Source organism: Rhinolophus sinicus, linkage group LG05 (assembly GCF_036562045.2).
Source record: "Rhinolophus sinicus isolate RSC01 linkage group LG05, ASM3656204v1, whole genome shotgun sequence".
Lineage (NCBI taxonomy): Eukaryota > Metazoa > Chordata > Mammalia > Chiroptera > Rhinolophidae > Rhinolophus > Rhinolophus sinicus.
The window spans coordinates 170,374,830-170,393,081 of record NC_133755.1 but is presented as its reverse complement, the minus strand read 5'-3'; the positions used below and the strand labels follow the sequence as shown (position 1 = coordinate 170,393,081).

General features: G+C 40.5%; 1 protein-coding gene across 7 annotated transcripts in view; it reads right to left on the bottom strand.

Annotated features, from left to right (window-relative positions):
• Positions 1-18,252, bottom strand: part of PLEKHG1 (pleckstrin homology and RhoGEF domain containing G1) — a 212,190-nt gene that overhangs the window by 69,057 nt on the left and 124,881 nt on the right. For all 7 annotated transcript variants that reach the window (XR_012496798.1, XM_019735456.2, XM_074333704.1 and 4 more), the window contains one exon: positions 17,330-17,835. Coding sequence is in view for 6 of the 7 variants with exons in the window: in XM_019735456.2 (XP_019591015.2) it covers positions 17,330-17,737 (408 nt within the window). In the remaining variant the exon portion in view is untranslated. The remainder of the gene's footprint in view (positions 1-17,329; positions 17,836-18,252) is intronic.

Here is an 18,252-nt window from a genome sequence, read left to right as displayed (position 1 = left end):
TACAGCTACTCCCACCTCATCTTTCTGCTTGTTAAATGACAAGGCCCCTGCAAAGAGCCCTGCACAAGTTATCCCTGCACAGAGTGGCCGGCAGCGGTGGCTGTTGGGGGGCCTTCTGTGTCCCATGTCTTTGCTCAGCAGAGCAGGGAAAATAACCAGATTGGACGCTCTTTCGGTTCACAAGCAAATGAACTCCATCTGCACACTGAGAAATCATCATAAGAAGTCTTCCCACCACCCTTCTCTGCCATAGGAAGACTAACCTGCATGAGCAGCTTGTTATCGACCATCACTGTTGGGACAGGGTCTGAAGGTTGCTAGGGGGACATGCATACAAAGTCCCAATGACACTCAAAAGTTGACACTCAAAAGTTTCCTACAGCCTGGCCCTCTCACCTGCTATGTCCCCTGGACAGTGAATCCTGCCTGTCTCTCTGTTGAAACTGACCCCTCCTCTCTCATCGCTGCCTTGGTCTTGGTCACCTCCCACCAGGACCACAGCGAGGACATCCCAACTGGTCGCTCTACTGCGGTCTGACCCCTTCAATTTCTCAGGATGAGTCCAGTGTGATCTTTCTAAAACTCAGATTTGATGTATGCCTCCTGCATAAAATCCTGCCTCAGTTTTCAGCACTGAGAAAGGTCCTTCAAGGCTTGCACCCTGCCTATCTTTCTAGGTTCCTCTTTTACCACTTTCTAGCTCCCTCCCATCTCCCCTAACCCCTCACCCCCACCCCCAACCGATAGGCAGATGCTCACTCCTTATACATTCAAGAATGTCCCATGTCCCCTGATCTCTCATGCTTCTCTGTCTTTACATATTCTAGTCTCATCGCCAAGATTGTCTCTCCTACTGTCATAACCTACTAACTCCTCCTTCAAGGTTCTTCCCAGGAATCTTTCTGCATCCTTCCCAGGCCCCGTCTGGCTCAGGTGCTTTTAGGAGCACTTGCACGTAGAATTCCATGATAAAGGAAGCAGGGTAATCCTCATACAGCGCCACAGAAATGTCTTGGTAGCTCCTTCTCTCCCACAAAACTGATGTGAACAATTTGTAGGCCTTATGCATTAGCTGTCCCAGCCCTGAATGTCTGCAGAGACGAGCAACTGTGCAGCCTGTCCCCGTCACCTGGCTGAGCCTGGCAAGGCGAGGGTTAACAGTCCCGGGCTGCTCTCTCTGGCGCTCACAAGGTGGCCGAAGTTGTATTGAACTGTAACCCAACCCAGCATTCCTCTTTTGCTCCCTCCCCTCCCCTTTGTCTCAGGGACAGCATTTTTACAGCACGACCTCTGGAAGATGACAAAGGTTCCTAAACTATGCATTTCGTTTTTAACTCTCTTCCCACCCACCCAACTCCCCCTTTGCACAAGAAAAGAAACGCTTCCCTAATCAAAAGTAGATTAACTCTCACCCTTTTCTCCACGTGCATTTGCATTTGCAACACCATTGAGGAGGCTATAAACCGACCCCCGGGTTGAGCGATTTATCCACTGCTGCATGGAAGACGGGACAAAGGCAGCCGTCTTTTCAGCAATTCTGTATTTATTGTAGGCTGCTGCTAGAGGCCCGGGTGGGTGCTCCCCTGACTCATCTCCCACTTAAAGCGTTCTGAAAGGTTAACAGCACAACTTTAAGCCCCATCGTAAAGCTAAAGGAACACTTGTAACATTTCTTGTTACTCCAAAGAGAAAAGAAGGCTTGTTTCAGAAGAAAATATTTTAAAGAGTATAAAAGAATGGCTCACTCTGCCTCCCGCAACACACACACACACACACACACACACACACACACACACACACACACGTGTGCACGCACAATGCTCTTTAGACAGCAGCATGTGGAGAAAACTAAAGAATAATCTTGCCTCAGTGTGATTTTGTCACTTGAAACCACAGACCTAAGCTGCGGCCTGTCTCCATTTTTTGTGTGGCCTACTTTGGGGTGGGGAGGGGGGTGGGAGGTGCCAATGATTCAAGCACAAGAATCATTATGGATTCTTTTATATTAGTGTATATAACAAATAATCTTCACATTCAGAACAAGTATTCCACTTTGTTTTGGGTTGGGGAGATGCTTGCAATTTCTCATCATGCCTTCATTATTTTCGTAATTCCTCCCCTTACAGAGGAAGGATGATTCTCATTTTTACAAAGTGGCATCTCACTTTTGTTAAGGGATCAGCTATTGTACGAGAATTTTCTCTAAGATAACTATAACTAATGAAATTCTGATACACATTACAACATGGATGAATCTGGGAAACATTATTCTAGGTGAAATAAGCCGGGCTCAGAAGGACAAATATTGTATGAGTTCAGCAAATTCATAGACAGAAAGTAGACGAGGTTGCCGGGGGCTGGGGAAGGGGAGAATGGGAAGTTACTGTTTAATGGGTACAGACTTTCTGTTTGGGATGATACAAGAAAGTTCTAGGAATGGGCAGTGGTGATGCTTGCACAACACCTTAAATGTGCTCTATGCCACGGAATTGTATACTTAAAAATGGTTAAAATAGTAAATGTTATGTTATGTATATTTTACAATAATAAAAAACATTTAGAAAGTCAGTTATTATAATTTAATAATGACTTTGTTTATGAAGGCCAGGATCAGACAATATATTTTAGGTGCTATATCAAGCATAGTGAAAACTTTTCTTGCTATTCACGTATATCAGTAAGGACACTGTGGGCCATAATTCACACGTAAGATTCACAGGGTGACTGAGGGGCGTTTGCGCCCATTCTAAATGGCTTCACATGAATTAATCTACTAAGGAGTTCTTTCCTCTGCTCCTTAGTGCTGTCACATCCACCCCTTCCCACCCTCGCCCTTCGCTGGGGGCTAGGAAACTAAATGCTGAGGTTTATTTTAAACACGTAGGGTAAATGGGCTCTTAGTGAGAGCTTGGGGCCTCTCTATGGGCAAAGACACAGGATTTACTGTTTGGATTTGAAATATCTATTTTGGTTGCTCAAAGGACTTACTTATTTCCTGGTTACATTCTTGAGCGCTGAGGCTGGAGGAGATGCACTCTCCAATCCTCTTTCGATTTCGGCTGTGTCTGAATTAGACTCGTTGACAAAGGATGAAGCTGAGGTCAGATTGGTCATTTGTCCCTGGGCACACAGCGGACTGTCAGCGTGGCACTGGAGCCCAGGCCAGCGCTCTGTCCCTTAAATCAATCTCACTTTGATTCAGGTCAAATAAAAATTCTGAAAATAATTTTACACCACTATTGCAGCCCTTTGTGATGTTAGAAATGAATTCCAACTCCATGTAGGTGTGCCAGGTAAACTAAAGTCCACAACAAGATATATCCTCTTTAAATTGCACAGTTAAAATAAATTTCTGAACTAATTCTTTAACATAGATTAGCAATCACAACAATATTATGATAGTTTAAAACTTACCAGAAATTACTGGCCTTGTCCAAATAACACCAATTAATACTAATAATAATGTAATAGCTCTCATTTGAGTGCTCACTGTAGGCCTAGCCCTTTGCTAAGCATTTTGCACAGATAATCTTATTTAATTTTCACAACAATCCTAGTATTCCCATTTTACAGGTGAAGAAACTGGAACTCAGAGAAGTTTAGTAACTTGTCCAAGATCACACAGGAAAACGGCAGAGTCAGGATTTGGATTCGATTCTTGCAGATTTTAGCTTTTCATCATTTGTGATATTCTACAGGGGATGGGGGAAGTAACTTACGCTGCCTTTAAATGTCTGCTGTTTGCTTTATAACAAAGGAGGAAATAATTCTCTTTAAGACTGTGGACCTCACTGTTGATTGTCTACTGGACTCTGGAGAGCTCTAAGAAAAACTGCCCCTCCCCCACCCCCGCCACCACCACCATTGGATTTCATTAGTCCAGGGTGCAGCATAGACGGTAGGAGTTGTAAAAAGCTCCCTGGTGATAGTCAAGTGCAGCCTCTGCTTTAGACAAACCCCGACTTTTGGGCTGCTCCTCCTAACCAGGCTTCTTAGATGATAACTGGTACCCACTTTGAACCTGCATATGAGGGTGTACTCTCCTTGGTGTGAATCTAGCCGCTGTCCACCTAGCGAATTGCATGATCCTCATAAGGGATCTTTATGATGTTGTAGCTTCTCCTATTTTTGAAGTAGGGATTTTCTTTTAGTGGATTTTCTTCCCAAATGGAGTTGTTGAGCATTCTAGATAATTTTGAATGTCAAGTAAATGTACACATATTACCAGTCACCTTCTTTACCTTATTCCTTTGTAAATAGGACCAGGAACTGCAGAGCCAGCTCCTATCTCAGAACAAGAGTTGGCCAAAAAGGGTCCAAGAGTATCCAGTGATCTGTGAGTGATCACAGTGGACTAGTGGGATCACAGATGGACTCTCGGGTCTCGCAGGAGACAATTTCTCACCCTCCAAAGCTGCCTCTACCTGTGCTTAGGGGAAAAAGGGCAACCTCCCAGGTTGCTTTCGACTTGTCCCAAGAAGTTGCTAAGGAAGTTATCCTGATTGTTTCCTCTCTGTATCGCCGCTCCGGGTTTGTCTAAGCGAGGTGGTGGCTAGATGCAGGAATGACAAGCTCTTCCCTTCACACGTGTCCACACCAATTTTATCTTTGTCAATGGCTGAGATGTAGGAAACTGGGCAATACAAGTAATATGTTTCCAGAATATTTCATTAATAAGAATGTATGAGGACGCTCCTTAACTGGCTACATAAGGAGCACACAATAAATGCTTCTTTTTTTTTTTCCAGTTGTTTCCAAATTAAATGGATGGGAGACAGGACCTCCATAGTCAGCTGCAGGGCCTACAGCTTGAATAGTTATAACCTGTTAAGTGCTTCCACTGTGCCAGGTCTGTGCAAAACACCCTATGAGAATGACCTCATTCTATCCTCACTACATCCTGTAAGGTATGCAATATCTCTTTCACTTTAAGACGAAGGAAACACAGGTTACAGAAGTTAAGTAATTGTTCAAGATCAAAGGTACTTAAGTGACAGAACTAGGATTGGCATCCAGTTGGAAAAATCACTTGTTCTCTGAACAGCCGTTTCCTCACCTACAAAAATGACCAGGTAGGATGAAATACTGCGTTCAGCACACATTTACTGATGGCCTATTAAGTGCTGATTGCTAGGAATACAAAACTTACCAACACACCTCACCTTTTCAGAATTTAGTCAGCCCTCACTGAGTGATTTTCCAGTTCTGAAATTTGGTGTGATTCTACTTAATCAAAAATTCGGTGCAACTGGAAGCAATCTAAGTGTCCATGAAAAGGTGAATGGATAAACAAAATGTGATATATACATACAATGGAATATGATTCAACTTTAAAAAGGAAGAAAAGTCTGACACATGGTGCGGCATGGGCGATCCTAGAAGACATTATGTTGAATGAAATAAGCCACTCACAAAAGGACAAGTACTGTGAGCCCACTTATATGAGGTATCTAAAGCAGTCAAATTCATAGAAACAGCAATTAGAGTGGGGATTAGCGAAAGGGTGAGAGAAAGGGGAGTTATTGCTTAATAGGTACAGAGTTTCAGTTTAAAATGAAAAGAATTCTGGAAATTGCTTAATACCACTGAACTGTACACTTAAAAATGATCAAGATGGTCAATTTTACGTTATATATATTCTACCACAATTTTTAAAAAATTAACACAAGATTGCCTGAGGCTGGGGGAGAAAAGAGGTTGAAGAGTTATTATTTAAGGGGTACAGAGTTTCAGTTTGGGGTGACAGAAAAGTTCTGGAGATAGATGGTGGTATAGTTATGGGATAATGTAAATGTACTTAATGCCGTCAAACTGTACACTTACAATGAACATTTTATGTATATTTTACAATTAAAACAGATTTAAAAAGTTCCATGTGAGGTGTTCTGCAGAACAATGCTCTCCACTGTAAGTGGCAACGTAGTCTTGGTGGGCAGAGGGGAAATCGGAAAAACAAATGATCAGGAAAGAGTTAACTACTAAGTTATATAGACTGACAAGCCATGTGTAAGCCCAGCTGCCTCTTCCTTCTCTGGGTCTTACAGAGCAAGGCTGCTTGGACACACATACTGGCAGTGGGCTGGTCACATGACCTGGGTAGTAAATTCTTCTCTGTGATTAGTTTCACAAGGTGCAAGCAGCATCTATTCTTTGGAAGAAATTTCTGGCAATGGGAAACTTCTCCCAACTGAAGGTTGGTGTGTTTAGAACATAATTTCCTGAATTCTATAATTTTCTACCCACTCAGTATAATTGAATATTCAAGATGGCACACACCCAAAGGGAGCGTGATTCTAACCCAACTGAACAGGACCTGTTTTAGCAAATCTTCAACAGAATTTTGCCCACGGGCAGTCTTTGAAATATATTAGCAGTACTTTAGCAGCCCAGTAATAATCGCTACTCAGTCACCAGCGTTAACTGAAGTTTTTGAAATGCCTTTTCATTAAAAAGCAAGATGTTGCCTTAAAAGAAAGGCCTGATAGAATGGGAAGGGACCTTTTAGTGGCAGGCAATTTTCCAAGTGCTCGGTCACTCAAAAGGATTGAATGTACTCAGTTATGTCTGTGAAAAGTACAGCTTCTATTTTCTTTTTTTCTGCATTTCATGGTAAGTCGATCCTCTCCTTTAATACACTGTCTATCTGAATCTGCAAGTGTAGGTGGAAAAAATTATTCTAATTTAAACATCAGAAACACTAACACTTACCTCTTAAATCTCCTTGGTGTTCTAGAGTTTCATAGACACCAAATGCTATATAGTTTGTGCAAGAATATTTGACCAAATTGTGCACTCTTTTCAGTAAAAGAAAAATTTCTATTTGTATTTATAAGTAATCACGTTTGTTGGTCCAAGATTAGGGTACAAAGTCTATTTGTTAGTTTTCAAAAATATAAATAAACTCTCCAATTGCTAAGAAAACTTGAAATTCTTTTAAACCATTTTTTTCTTATAAGGTAAAAATAAAGAATGCATTAAGGATATTTGTCATAGTCTTTATTAGTCTACGGAAGCTCATATTTTTTGACAACTGGTATAGCACCCTTCAATCTTTCAGTCTGAGCAAGGAGGTGGAGGGAGTGACGAGACCCATTTATAAGAAGTCATAACCCTCCAAAGAATATGTACGGTCAGTTCTGCTGTGACTTCTGTTTTGAAAACATAAATTTGTTCCCACGATTAATATAGTAGGGAACAATGTGAACTTGATCCAAATTTCCACATTTTGTCTTTGCTTTTAGGGAGGATTTCATCCACAAGAAACAGTGGGTGAGTGTGGAAAACTGCACCCAGCTCCAGACAGCAGCATAGGAATACAAAGACACACACACGCACCTCACAACGCCTACCAACTGCCTCAGTCCACCTGCGTGAGTTGTAAGCCACACCCATCCATGTCAGGTGTAACAACTTCGTATTGATGTCAGGTAACCCTATGTCATAGTAACTCCTAAGCTGCAACCCTGCGGATGGCCTCCTAATTTTTCTTGCTTTCCTCTTAGCCTGTCTTATATTTTTCCCTCTTTGTACTCTGTTCTTTCTCCTCTTTACTGGCCATTTTTCTCACTTTTTCTCTTGCTCCCTTTTGTTCTCTTCCTTTCACACAGAGAGTGGCAGGTATGGGAACCAGGTGGCTTCTATGAGAAAGTCCAGGTTTTTTTCAGGGTGAAATGTCATATTTACTCTAGCAAGTATTTTTTTAACTATTTAACAGGTATAAAACTGCTTCCATCTTTTTTAGATTCCTATCTTTTTTTTTTATGTATTACTGATGATGTCTTTGAGTGTTGTGCTCAACACCCATTTTTCCTATAAGCCCTATTTTCCCTCTGTGATTTTCCACAGTGAGTGACTTTAAGGAACACATGTGTCATGTCACATTATAGCAGAACCAAATGCAGGCACTTTGAAAATTCATATAGCTCTTTCTCTCTATCATCTGTACTCTCTCTTCCTTGAGTCAGACATTTGCTAGGGGTGTTAAAAACAAACCCATCTATAAACTTTCTCAGATCATGAATTCTTGCAACCTGGGAAGAATACCCAACAAAGCCTGACTTGGGGCTTCTAATACCCTGCATATCCTTAGACTTGTCCTCAATTGTTCTTCCGGGCCCCCAGTCTCAAGAAGCAAGTCACAAGTCAGGATTGTCAGGAACTCAAGGGGGCCTTCCCACTGTATGAGATTTAGTATTTCCTGGGGAGACACTGAGGAATGTCACTGCATCCATAATTATTATATGAATTGGTGATCATTATGCTATTGCTACAAAATTCTTAGTAATTTGAAAACTGTACTATAGGGAAAGGGTAACAATATACAGTTGACCCTTGAACAAGGGGATTATGGGTACCACCCCGCTTGGGTACAACACCCAGCTGAAAATCCACATATACCTTCTGACTCTTCAAAAACTTTATACCAGTTGTCCCTCAGCATCTAAGGGGGGTTGGTTTCAGGACTCCCCATGGATACCAAATTCCGTGGATGCTCAAGTGCCTTATGTGAAATAGTACATAAAATGCATATAGTTGGCCCTCCATATCCACGACATTCAACTACGGATCAAAAGCAGTGCAGGTATTTATTGAAAAAAATCCATGCATAAGTGGACCTGTGCAGTTCAAACCCATGTTGTTCAAAGATCAACTGTAAATAGACTGCTATTTATCAATGCTAGATTTATCTTCTACAAGTTCACCTCTGAAAAGATGCAAGTTGACTTCAATTTCTTATGGAAGAGCATCCATAATGATGTCAGATTTGGGGAGGGCCAGGCTTAAGAATGTATTAAAACAATGTTAACACGTTGCTTTTTCATTGTTTATTTTTTCTTTAAGTGCCCATAATTCTCATTTTGGCCCTCAGGATGGCCACAGAAATGAGTTTCAAAGGACGGCAGGGCAGTAACAAGGAAGACATTCAATATTCATATAAACTTTATCAATGTGGCAATAAACTTGCGGCTTCCGAGCACCACTCTATTATATTAAGTATTTGATGGCTTTAGTCCTTTACCCTCATTGATTCACCTTCTCACAAGGTTTCCAGAACACCAGCAAGGTAAGTGAGATGCCTGCCTTTGAACTATGCTAGACCCAGCAGCCTTCTTTTTAAACTGAAATACCACCTATGGTCTTCAATAATTCCAAAGGGTACTATTGTCAGGTCATATGGATAGAAATGGGCAGAAAAAGAAAGGACAGAGGTAATTAGGAATGATGGGAGACAGGACAGAGAAAAGTGGGGGTGACGGAGGCCTTTAGAGGGGAGGGAGGAGCAATAGAAAATGCATTGGTCTTAATCTGTTTCAAGCCCTAAATGAGGAATTCTATTTAAAATACTCTATAGGGTTACTCAGTAGAGAGAGTAACTATCACATCAGCAGTAAGCATCATCAAAGTCTTTCTCTGCGTATTTTTTCTTTCAGTGATGGTGGTGGGTGGGGGATACATGGTATAGGTTTTACAGTGAGGATATTTCAATTGCATATAATATACGGTGGAGACTGCAAGTTCACAAAAGTGTATCCTGCCCTCTTGGGGCACACAGAAGACTACACGTCCCAGCGCTGCTTGTTGTTTGGTGTGGCCACCTGACAAGAGTCTCACCCGGGAAAGAAGGGAAGGGGTGTGAGCCGCTTCTGTGCCTGTCTCAGAAACCTCCCCCATGCCTGTCCCCATGTCGTCTTACCCCTCTAGCTGACTGACATGGTACAGAACACAGCCTTGTAAGCCATGTGCTGAAGGTGACAGCCTCATTGGCTTGGGTCCCTGATGACAGCCTACAGGAGCGCCACTCCCACTAACCCAAACACTCACACATGACTGTGACAGGAGGATGAAATGAACTTGTTATATTATATATTAACCCACTAAATAGGGGGGCCTATTTGTTACTGTGGCTTAGCCTAACCTTATATCCAAATCTCTAGAGCAGTGGATCTCAACTAGAGGCAATTTTGTCCTCCAGGGGATATTTGGCAATGTTTAGAGACATCTGTGGTTGCCACAAGTGGGCATAGCAGTGGTTCTATTGGCAGTTTGCTGCTAAGCATACTACGAAGCACATAACTATCCCCCACAACCAAGAATTATCCAATCCAAAATGACTGGGGTGTCGTTATTGCAAAACCCTGCTCTAGAGAGCTTAAAAGAGGATCTGAAAACTTTGAACCCGCTGCTAGATTCTACGAGGAGATTTGTGGTAACAGTGTGGACTAGTGGTAGCAGCAGTGGTCTTTGAGTGACACCTGGGTTCCAGTTCCAGTTCTACCACTAACCATTAGGACAAGTTACTTCACCCTCTGTACATTCACTATTCTTGTGCTAAAATAGGAAAATGTAACAGTACCCACATGATGGGGATGTGAGGATACAAGTGTCTGATATACGGCAAGTGCTCCAATACTAGTTGCTGTTAATATTATTTTTTAGTGCTCTTGTTGTTAAGGCACATTTGCAGAAAATTTAGTAGTGGTGTCTACACAGTGTGTTTACAGCTGTTGGAATCCATGAGGTGATGAGAGTAGTTATAGAGCTTGTCTGCCATGCTTATAAGAGAATCTGACCAGTTTAGGTATTTTGAATAACTTTCCTAAATTTTGACTCAAAGTCTAGTCTCTTAATTAAGATTTGGCTGTAAAGATTTTTATGTAATTGAGTAACCAATGCTGGCATCAGTCATTAAATACTCATGAATTCTTGGGAGCAGCCAACAGCTCCTTTTGCATACAGTGTTTCCCCAAAAATAAGACCTAGCTGGACCATCAGCTCTAATGCATCTTTTGGAGCAAAAATTAATATTACATTTTTATTAAAAATTAATACTAAATAAAACCAGGTCTTACATAATGTAATACTGGGATAATATAATATAATATAACATATACTGGGTCTTATATTAATTTTTGCTCCAAAAGATGCATTAGAGCTGATGGTTCGGCTAGGTCTTATTTTCGGGGAAACCTGGTAGCAGTTCGGCAAACCTCAACTCACTGTACTTTGACTACGCTGCTCACCTTGAACTGTCTCCCATTAACAATGAGTTAGAAGGTGTTAACAGAACATTCAAACAGGGAAACCCATTAGGAATGGAGAGCGATAAATGACCTGGTCCCCGTCCTCCCTCCCACATTAGATTGCAAGGAGTGAAAGAACCACTGCGTTCCCGCCTTCTAAGTTTTTGTCATTGTTCGGGTGGTGAGAGATGAGGGTGATGTAGGATAGGGAGGGCGGGCGCATAATAGCAACACAAACAACAACTATAATAAAGAGACACAAAAATGAATAGTCAGTGAAATTTGGGGATTACATACAACGATTAGATGTGCTATTTGAGGAATCGTTTCTACATAAGCAGAAAACTATGTAACAGGTTTGCTTCTACATTATCATAGATCTTAAATGGTTTTAAGAAAGATCTCATTCACCCATTATGATAAAAGCCCTTGGAGGGAAAACCAAATAGAGACATTGAAATGAAAGTGCTCAAATGCCACGTAAAAGAAAAAGTACATTAAATTGTGCCAAATACTACAGTGGAAGTTCTTTATTAAATCCACCCAATAACAAGCTTTCATTAAAGACAATCCTTGCCAAGTCCTACACTCTAGCATTAAATACATATTTCCCTCAGTATTCAAGAACTTTAGTGTCCATGAACCTCATAAAAAGTGTCAGTATAATAAATGTTATTTAAACCGGAGTGAAAGTAATTGAGTGAGGATATCGGCAAGACACTGAAATCTATGGCAATTCACCTCTTCTCAATAGCCTTCTCCCTAGGTTCGAAACCTTTTTCCTCAGGCCAAGTGTCCTAAGCAGATATGGCTGGTCCAGGGAAGGCCCATGTGGAAACAGTCCTTTACAGCTAAGGGGGAGGGTAACAGAGACACAAATTGCCCTCTCCACACCCAACAAACTTGTCTTTCCAACAGGATCAATAGGAAGCCATCTCAAATCAACAGAGTTGTCCTTGAGGGAGGGGTGGCCCAGGACAAAAGCCAGCTCAGGTTCCATTCTATCCAAATCTTAGTCACTTCAACAGCTCAAGAGCTAGGTCTCTAGGCAGAATAAATGGCAGTCACTGCACAAACTCCCTAGGGATGGTCACTGGGTTTCCTTTTTCACTCTGCTCAAATATGGGAGAAGGCTTGCTTCCCAAGTATAAGAGAGTTCTCCTTCCAACGAATTGGATACCTCTAAGCATCCTTCTCTCTTCCCCTACCCTGACACTGTCTACTATACGCAATAAGCAGAGTCCATGTAGACTAATAAACACAAGAGCTGGGGTGAGGGGGTAGGCAGTGATCGCCATTCTAATCCTTATTTAGCTACAGCTTTTGAACAATGTGGAATGCTTTCAACAAAAATGTGCTTAAGGCTTTGGCTTTTTAAACTTTAAACCTTAAAGCTATAATACTCACTTCTTAGCTTTTTAACACACTGTATGGATAAAGGTACTTGAAAAGGATTTCAGTTCTCTAGAATATGATAGAAAAAAATAAACATGTTACACAATGTTTTACCCACATTTTTCATAACACACATGTCCTCAGCATTCCCAAAGATGATCTAATTTAGCATCTCTAACAGTTCAAAGATGCCATTTTGTAGTAGGGATGTAACTTCTCATTACACAGCATTATATAACATTATCAACTATTTTAAAACTTTCCTAAGAGATTAAAACAGGCCATGAACTATATCAAGGGCCAAATCTCCAGAAGCTCTCAAAGGCTCTTTTATAGATCATTCAGAAAGATTAAAGAAACCCACTCTACCCACGAGAGTCCCTGCTTAGTCAATCTAAGGTCCCAGTAAACATGAAAGAGACCCTTATTTTCTACTTTCCAACTATGAATATTTCTCTCTCCAGTAATTGTACCATTGGCTATTTTTACTTTTAAAATTTGATTTCTATTTATTACCTCATTTTATCTGCGAATGTTATTAGGAGCCATATATAGGAAAGGAAATAACAGCTCCATTGTTCTTTTGAGTAGGAGTAATGGTGAAGACCTCACCTCTCTCTTGCTCTCTCAAATGTCAAGTGTACAAAAGCCAATGACTTGGATGCTGGGCAAAAGAGCAGAGGATGAATTAGCCATGATGGGGGAGTGTGAAGGGGGTCCAGAAAGAAGGCTCTTGGGAGTAATGCAAGGAGCGAAGAGTAATAGGAATAAGAACAACAACATTTTTTAGTTAACTTTTCAGGAAGTATTAGTAATTCATTTCTGAACCCCTAAATGGCATGGGAAAGGAAAAATACCTATATATTTGGGATTATTTTAGTACAGCGGCTCTACATATGGGAAAGAAAGGCATACAACCTTCTTTGCATATGTAATCAACATCTGGGAATCCTATTGCCTAACTAATGTTGGAAGGCTATCTGCTCAGAAATAATCTACTCTGATGATATTGAATATGTCAAATCACATTGTGTTAATGTCTCTTAAATCAGTGTACGATCTTTCACAAAGATGTTCCTGTTTATAAATCCTAGAAACCAAATCTAAACCTGAACTGTGAGGATTATGTATGGATACAGCACACAGATATGTACTAATTATGTGGGAAATTAGTTAAATTGAGAATGACTATTGAAGGATATTAGTTATATAGGATTCAATAAAGCAGAGTACAGAAAGTTCAAAATTATGCTACTGCATAAATGAAAAGTGACTTACCAGTTATTGCTATAAATGATTAGACTTTCTTTTTCCCAGAAATAATACTTGCTGAGAAAGAACCAAGTAACAAGAAGCTCTGCCTTGCTGGTATGGTGAGAGCTTCTCACAGCAGGGTGTTAATGAACAGTCCATATATACACATGGAAAATTACTCTGCCATAAGAAAAGATGAAATACTGCCATTTGTGACAACATGGATGGATCTTGAGATTATTATGCTAAGTGAAATAAGTTGGACAGAAAAAGTTGAGAACCGTATGACTTCACTCATATGTGGGATATAAAATTGAAAGCAACAAAGGAACAATATAACAATACAAACAAAGAAACAAAAACTCATGGACGCAGACAACAGTTTAGTGGTTACCAGAGGGAAAGGGGGGCAGGAGGGTGTAGAAGAGGGTAAAGGGAATCTAATATACGGAAGGAGAACTGATTCTGGGTGGTGAACATATAATGCAATATATAGATGATATATTATAGAATTGTACACTTAAAATCTATGTAGTTTTATTGAACATTGTCACCCCAATACGTTTGAATTAAAAAAATTCTGCATTCGAGACATCGAGGATGTGAGAGAAGTCAGCTACAGAATTGGTTAGACACGGATCAAGGAAAACAGATTTTTAAAAAATTGGCACTTAGTATTTCCAAAGAATACCCATTATAACTGTCTTTTTTGGGTAGAGTTGCTACAAGTGGAAAAATCCAGTAAGTCCTCAATGTCATCATCAGTTCTGCAACTATAAGGGTAATGGTAACAACATACAATCCAACCAATGTTACCAAGGCTAATTGATATCAGTGAGAGTTAATTTCCTACAGCATCTCATCAACGTTACTCTTCATAAAGGAAAGAACTAGATAAAATTGGTCTAACCATTCTGTTAAAAGTTTGATCTTGAGAAACAGAGATGGTCACATAGCGAAAGTATGTGAAGAAGAGGCAGCAATGACTAATCCTTGATTAAAGAGATTCTGACTTTTTCTAGGTGGAGATGGTGGATGACTCAAAGTTTTCTGGAATAAAAAACATCATCTACTTCTTTCAACTTGGGTGCTTCCTTTTATATTTGGGACTTTTCTTTCCAAAGTACACTCTTTCTCAACACCGGTCTTCACCTTTCTCTCCCTATCGTGTTTCCCTGAAAATAAGACCTAGCCAGATCATCAGCTCTAATGCATCTTTTGAAGCAAAAATTCATATAAGATCCGGACTTATTTTACTATAATATGAGACCCCGTCTTATATAATATAATGTAATATAATATAAGACAGGGTTTTATATGAATTTTTGCTCCAAAAGACGCATTAGAGTTGATTGTCCGGCTAGCTCTTACTTTCGGGGAAACACGGTGGTTATATATCACCTCAGATTTTCAATGGATTCATTCAAAATGATTCAATTGCATTCAAAATCATAATGTTGAAGTCACCCATTTAAAATTTTTTCCCCCTACATTTCTGCTGTAGTGAATTGACTAATCTGATTATTTTTGTGAATGACACGGTATAGTCACTCTCAACCAGCAAATTCAAAGGAGGCTGGTGATGACAATTTCCATTTAAGAATTGCTTACCATGTGCCAGGCACTGTTGTAAGAGCTTTCCATATGTTATCTAATCTAATTCTCATAATAATAACCCTAGGGGGCAGGTACTGTTTATTAGTCCCATTGTACAGTTGAGGAAACGTAGGCACAAATTTAGTCTAATACACTGGTCAGCAAACGATGGCCCTTGGGTCAAAGCTGGCCCTCATGTTTTACTGGAACTTCCATGCCTGTTCACTGACATCGTGGCTATGGCTGCTTTTGAGCTACAATGACAGAGATGAGCAGTTGTGACTGAGACCTCAGAGCCCAGAAAGCCTGAAACATTTATGGTCTGTCTCTTTATAGACAATGTCCACCAGCACCTAATGTAAAACATGGTTAATTCATGGATAATGAAAAAAAAAAGGCAAGAACATTTGGACAGCTTGAAATAGAACTTCTACTGAAACTTCCTTAGCAAATATTCTGTCTTGATCGTCTTTCTTGTTATTTTTTTTCTTGTCACCAAAAGAGGATTTATTCGGATAAAAGAAAGGATTGCAATCCGGAGCCTGCAGACATGGTGACTGGCAGGCGAGTACCTTGATCTGCTTTCTTTCATTCATATCTTACCTATTGGTTCTCACCTAGGGTTTACCAACCAGCCTCAGAAAAAGCAAGTGTTCACGGAATCCCAGTTCAGTAACTAAAGGTTTCTCTCTCAGTAAAGCAAGTTTTGATTAGGTGGAAAGTTTCCAAGAAATAAATTTTTAAAAAGAATTGACCAAAGAAAGCTTTGACAACCTTAAATTTCCTAAGAGGTTATATACTAAAATTTTTGGCAGTTTCACAGGTATTTCTTCTCAAGTACAAATGATATCATTGTTGAAATTAAAAAAAAAAAATTGGCCTGGTTTATTTGACATTTGGTATCACATATTGTTTTGGTTGAGCATCAATTGATTTTTCTATTTTTACTGAGAAGTTATGTCATAACTATTTTTAGTAGACACTGTCTGGTTCTATTTGTGGAACTCAACATGCAATCGTGCCTTAGAATTTTTTTTGCTAAAGCTATAAGAATGTATGTATTTGGTAGAAGACATTCTCATCAGCAAATGTTCTCCTATATTCTGAAATATATTTTATTAAAAGTCTAAAACAGGAAGCAGGCACTAAGAAATGAAAGAATTTGGTATTTTACTAGGCAGCAAAGTGAGTGTGCCGTATAATATATACATTTGCCTTTGAAATATTAATATTTTAATCATTACTTGCGAATGAGTTAGCATCTGAGTTGCTCTGATAATTCTTACTTTGTCTTTAAAAACCTATCTATAAATCAAAGTCAAATTAATAATTGAATTTCCAGAGTATGTAATCTCGCACATAAACTGTGCTCAATCTGCGCAAATAATTTTTGCGAACGTGTTTACTATAAAAGTGAACAAAAATACCCAAGGCAAGATGAAGCCCCCAGTTTTTCTCTGCCCCTCACCACCTTCCTCAAATGCCAGCCAATATAGAGAACAGTGCAGAACAGCAGTTCCCAAGTTTGTCTACACCTGGGATCTTTCACAATTCCACCACCCAGGCCACACCCCAGACCCATGAAATGACAGTCGCTGGAAGTGGGACACAGGTATCAGCAGTTTGGGAAGCTCCCAGACACCAGTAGACAGTTGTGATCAAAGTGCAGATAGCATGATGGGCTCAGTTCGGACACACCTGACACCTGCCAATCAGGAGGCTTGAAGTCCTACTTCATCCTCTTTCTGTCAGGCATTCAGATCTTTGGTGTGTAGGAATTATTAACACAACAGTACTGGTGAACGCACTGGTATCAACACTCTTGCTCCTGACACATAATCAATTCGTTAATGCTAATATTAAGAGGATTTTAACACAATGAGTACAGCCCAAGGTTTCTCTTAAGTTCTGATCTGTTTGAACATTCACACCACTTTTGCGGCTTAGGAGACAACGCATCTCCGAAACCTGGCTTCACTTTGCTCTTTATGTTGCAAGCATATTTATCTTGTAAGCATATTTATCTTGCATGACAAACTTAAAAAACAAAAAGTCTGCCTTACCTCTACGATGCTTTTTAAATCTTGCACGTAAGTCCTTTCAGTCTCCAGAATTTCCTGAACAACTCTATCCACGTAGAGGAGCTTGGGGCTGGTGGCTGACTCTGTACTCGTTTTGGTGGCCCCATTTGCCTCCACTCTCCGTGGGCCCCGGGGTTGCCTTTCGCTGCCCTCATCCGTGCTCTGTTGCCCAGCTGGGCTATCCCTCGGCAGCTCACTGCTGGAAAACGGCCTGGCTGGAATCAACTCCAGTTTTATGGCCCCTGCTTCCTTATCCTGGTGAAACAAGCCCAAGTGGCTGTTTGATACTAAGGTCATTCTGCTGCCGAAGGAACCATGGCTGTCCCGAGAAGAGGCAGAGGACGACGTGGAGCCAAAGCTGACCGGGCGGTCGCTGTCAGAGAGCTCCATGGTCTTCAGCTCTTGGGAGTGAGAACGCCTGGCTGTGGTCTTGGGATCTGGAACTTTGGTTACAGCTGATGGCACTTCAAGATGCAACTGGTGCACATCTATATACGTTTAAAAAGAAAGGAAAAGGACACGATAAGCTAGGTAAGCAAGTATTTTGAAATGATATCAAACAGAAAGTTTAAAGGAGGTTAAAAACCCAGCCCAAATGTCTATAGTCATAAACAAAAACGTAACGAGTTAGACGTAGAAGGAAATGGAAAGGTACCCGTGGTAGGTTGAGTTGCAAAGTTAGTTTCTAAAGCATCACCTGGAAGCATGCTAGGAATGCAGATTCTCAGGCACTACCTAGACCTGAACATCAGTCTGCATTTTAAAAGATGCCAACGCCATTTGCATACACATTAAAGTCTGGGAAGCACTGCAACCATTGCTCACAGTGTGACCACCTGGAATGACTAATAGATGCAGACTGGTCTCGATGATCTAAATTAAAGGCTCAGCGGTGGAGGCATAAA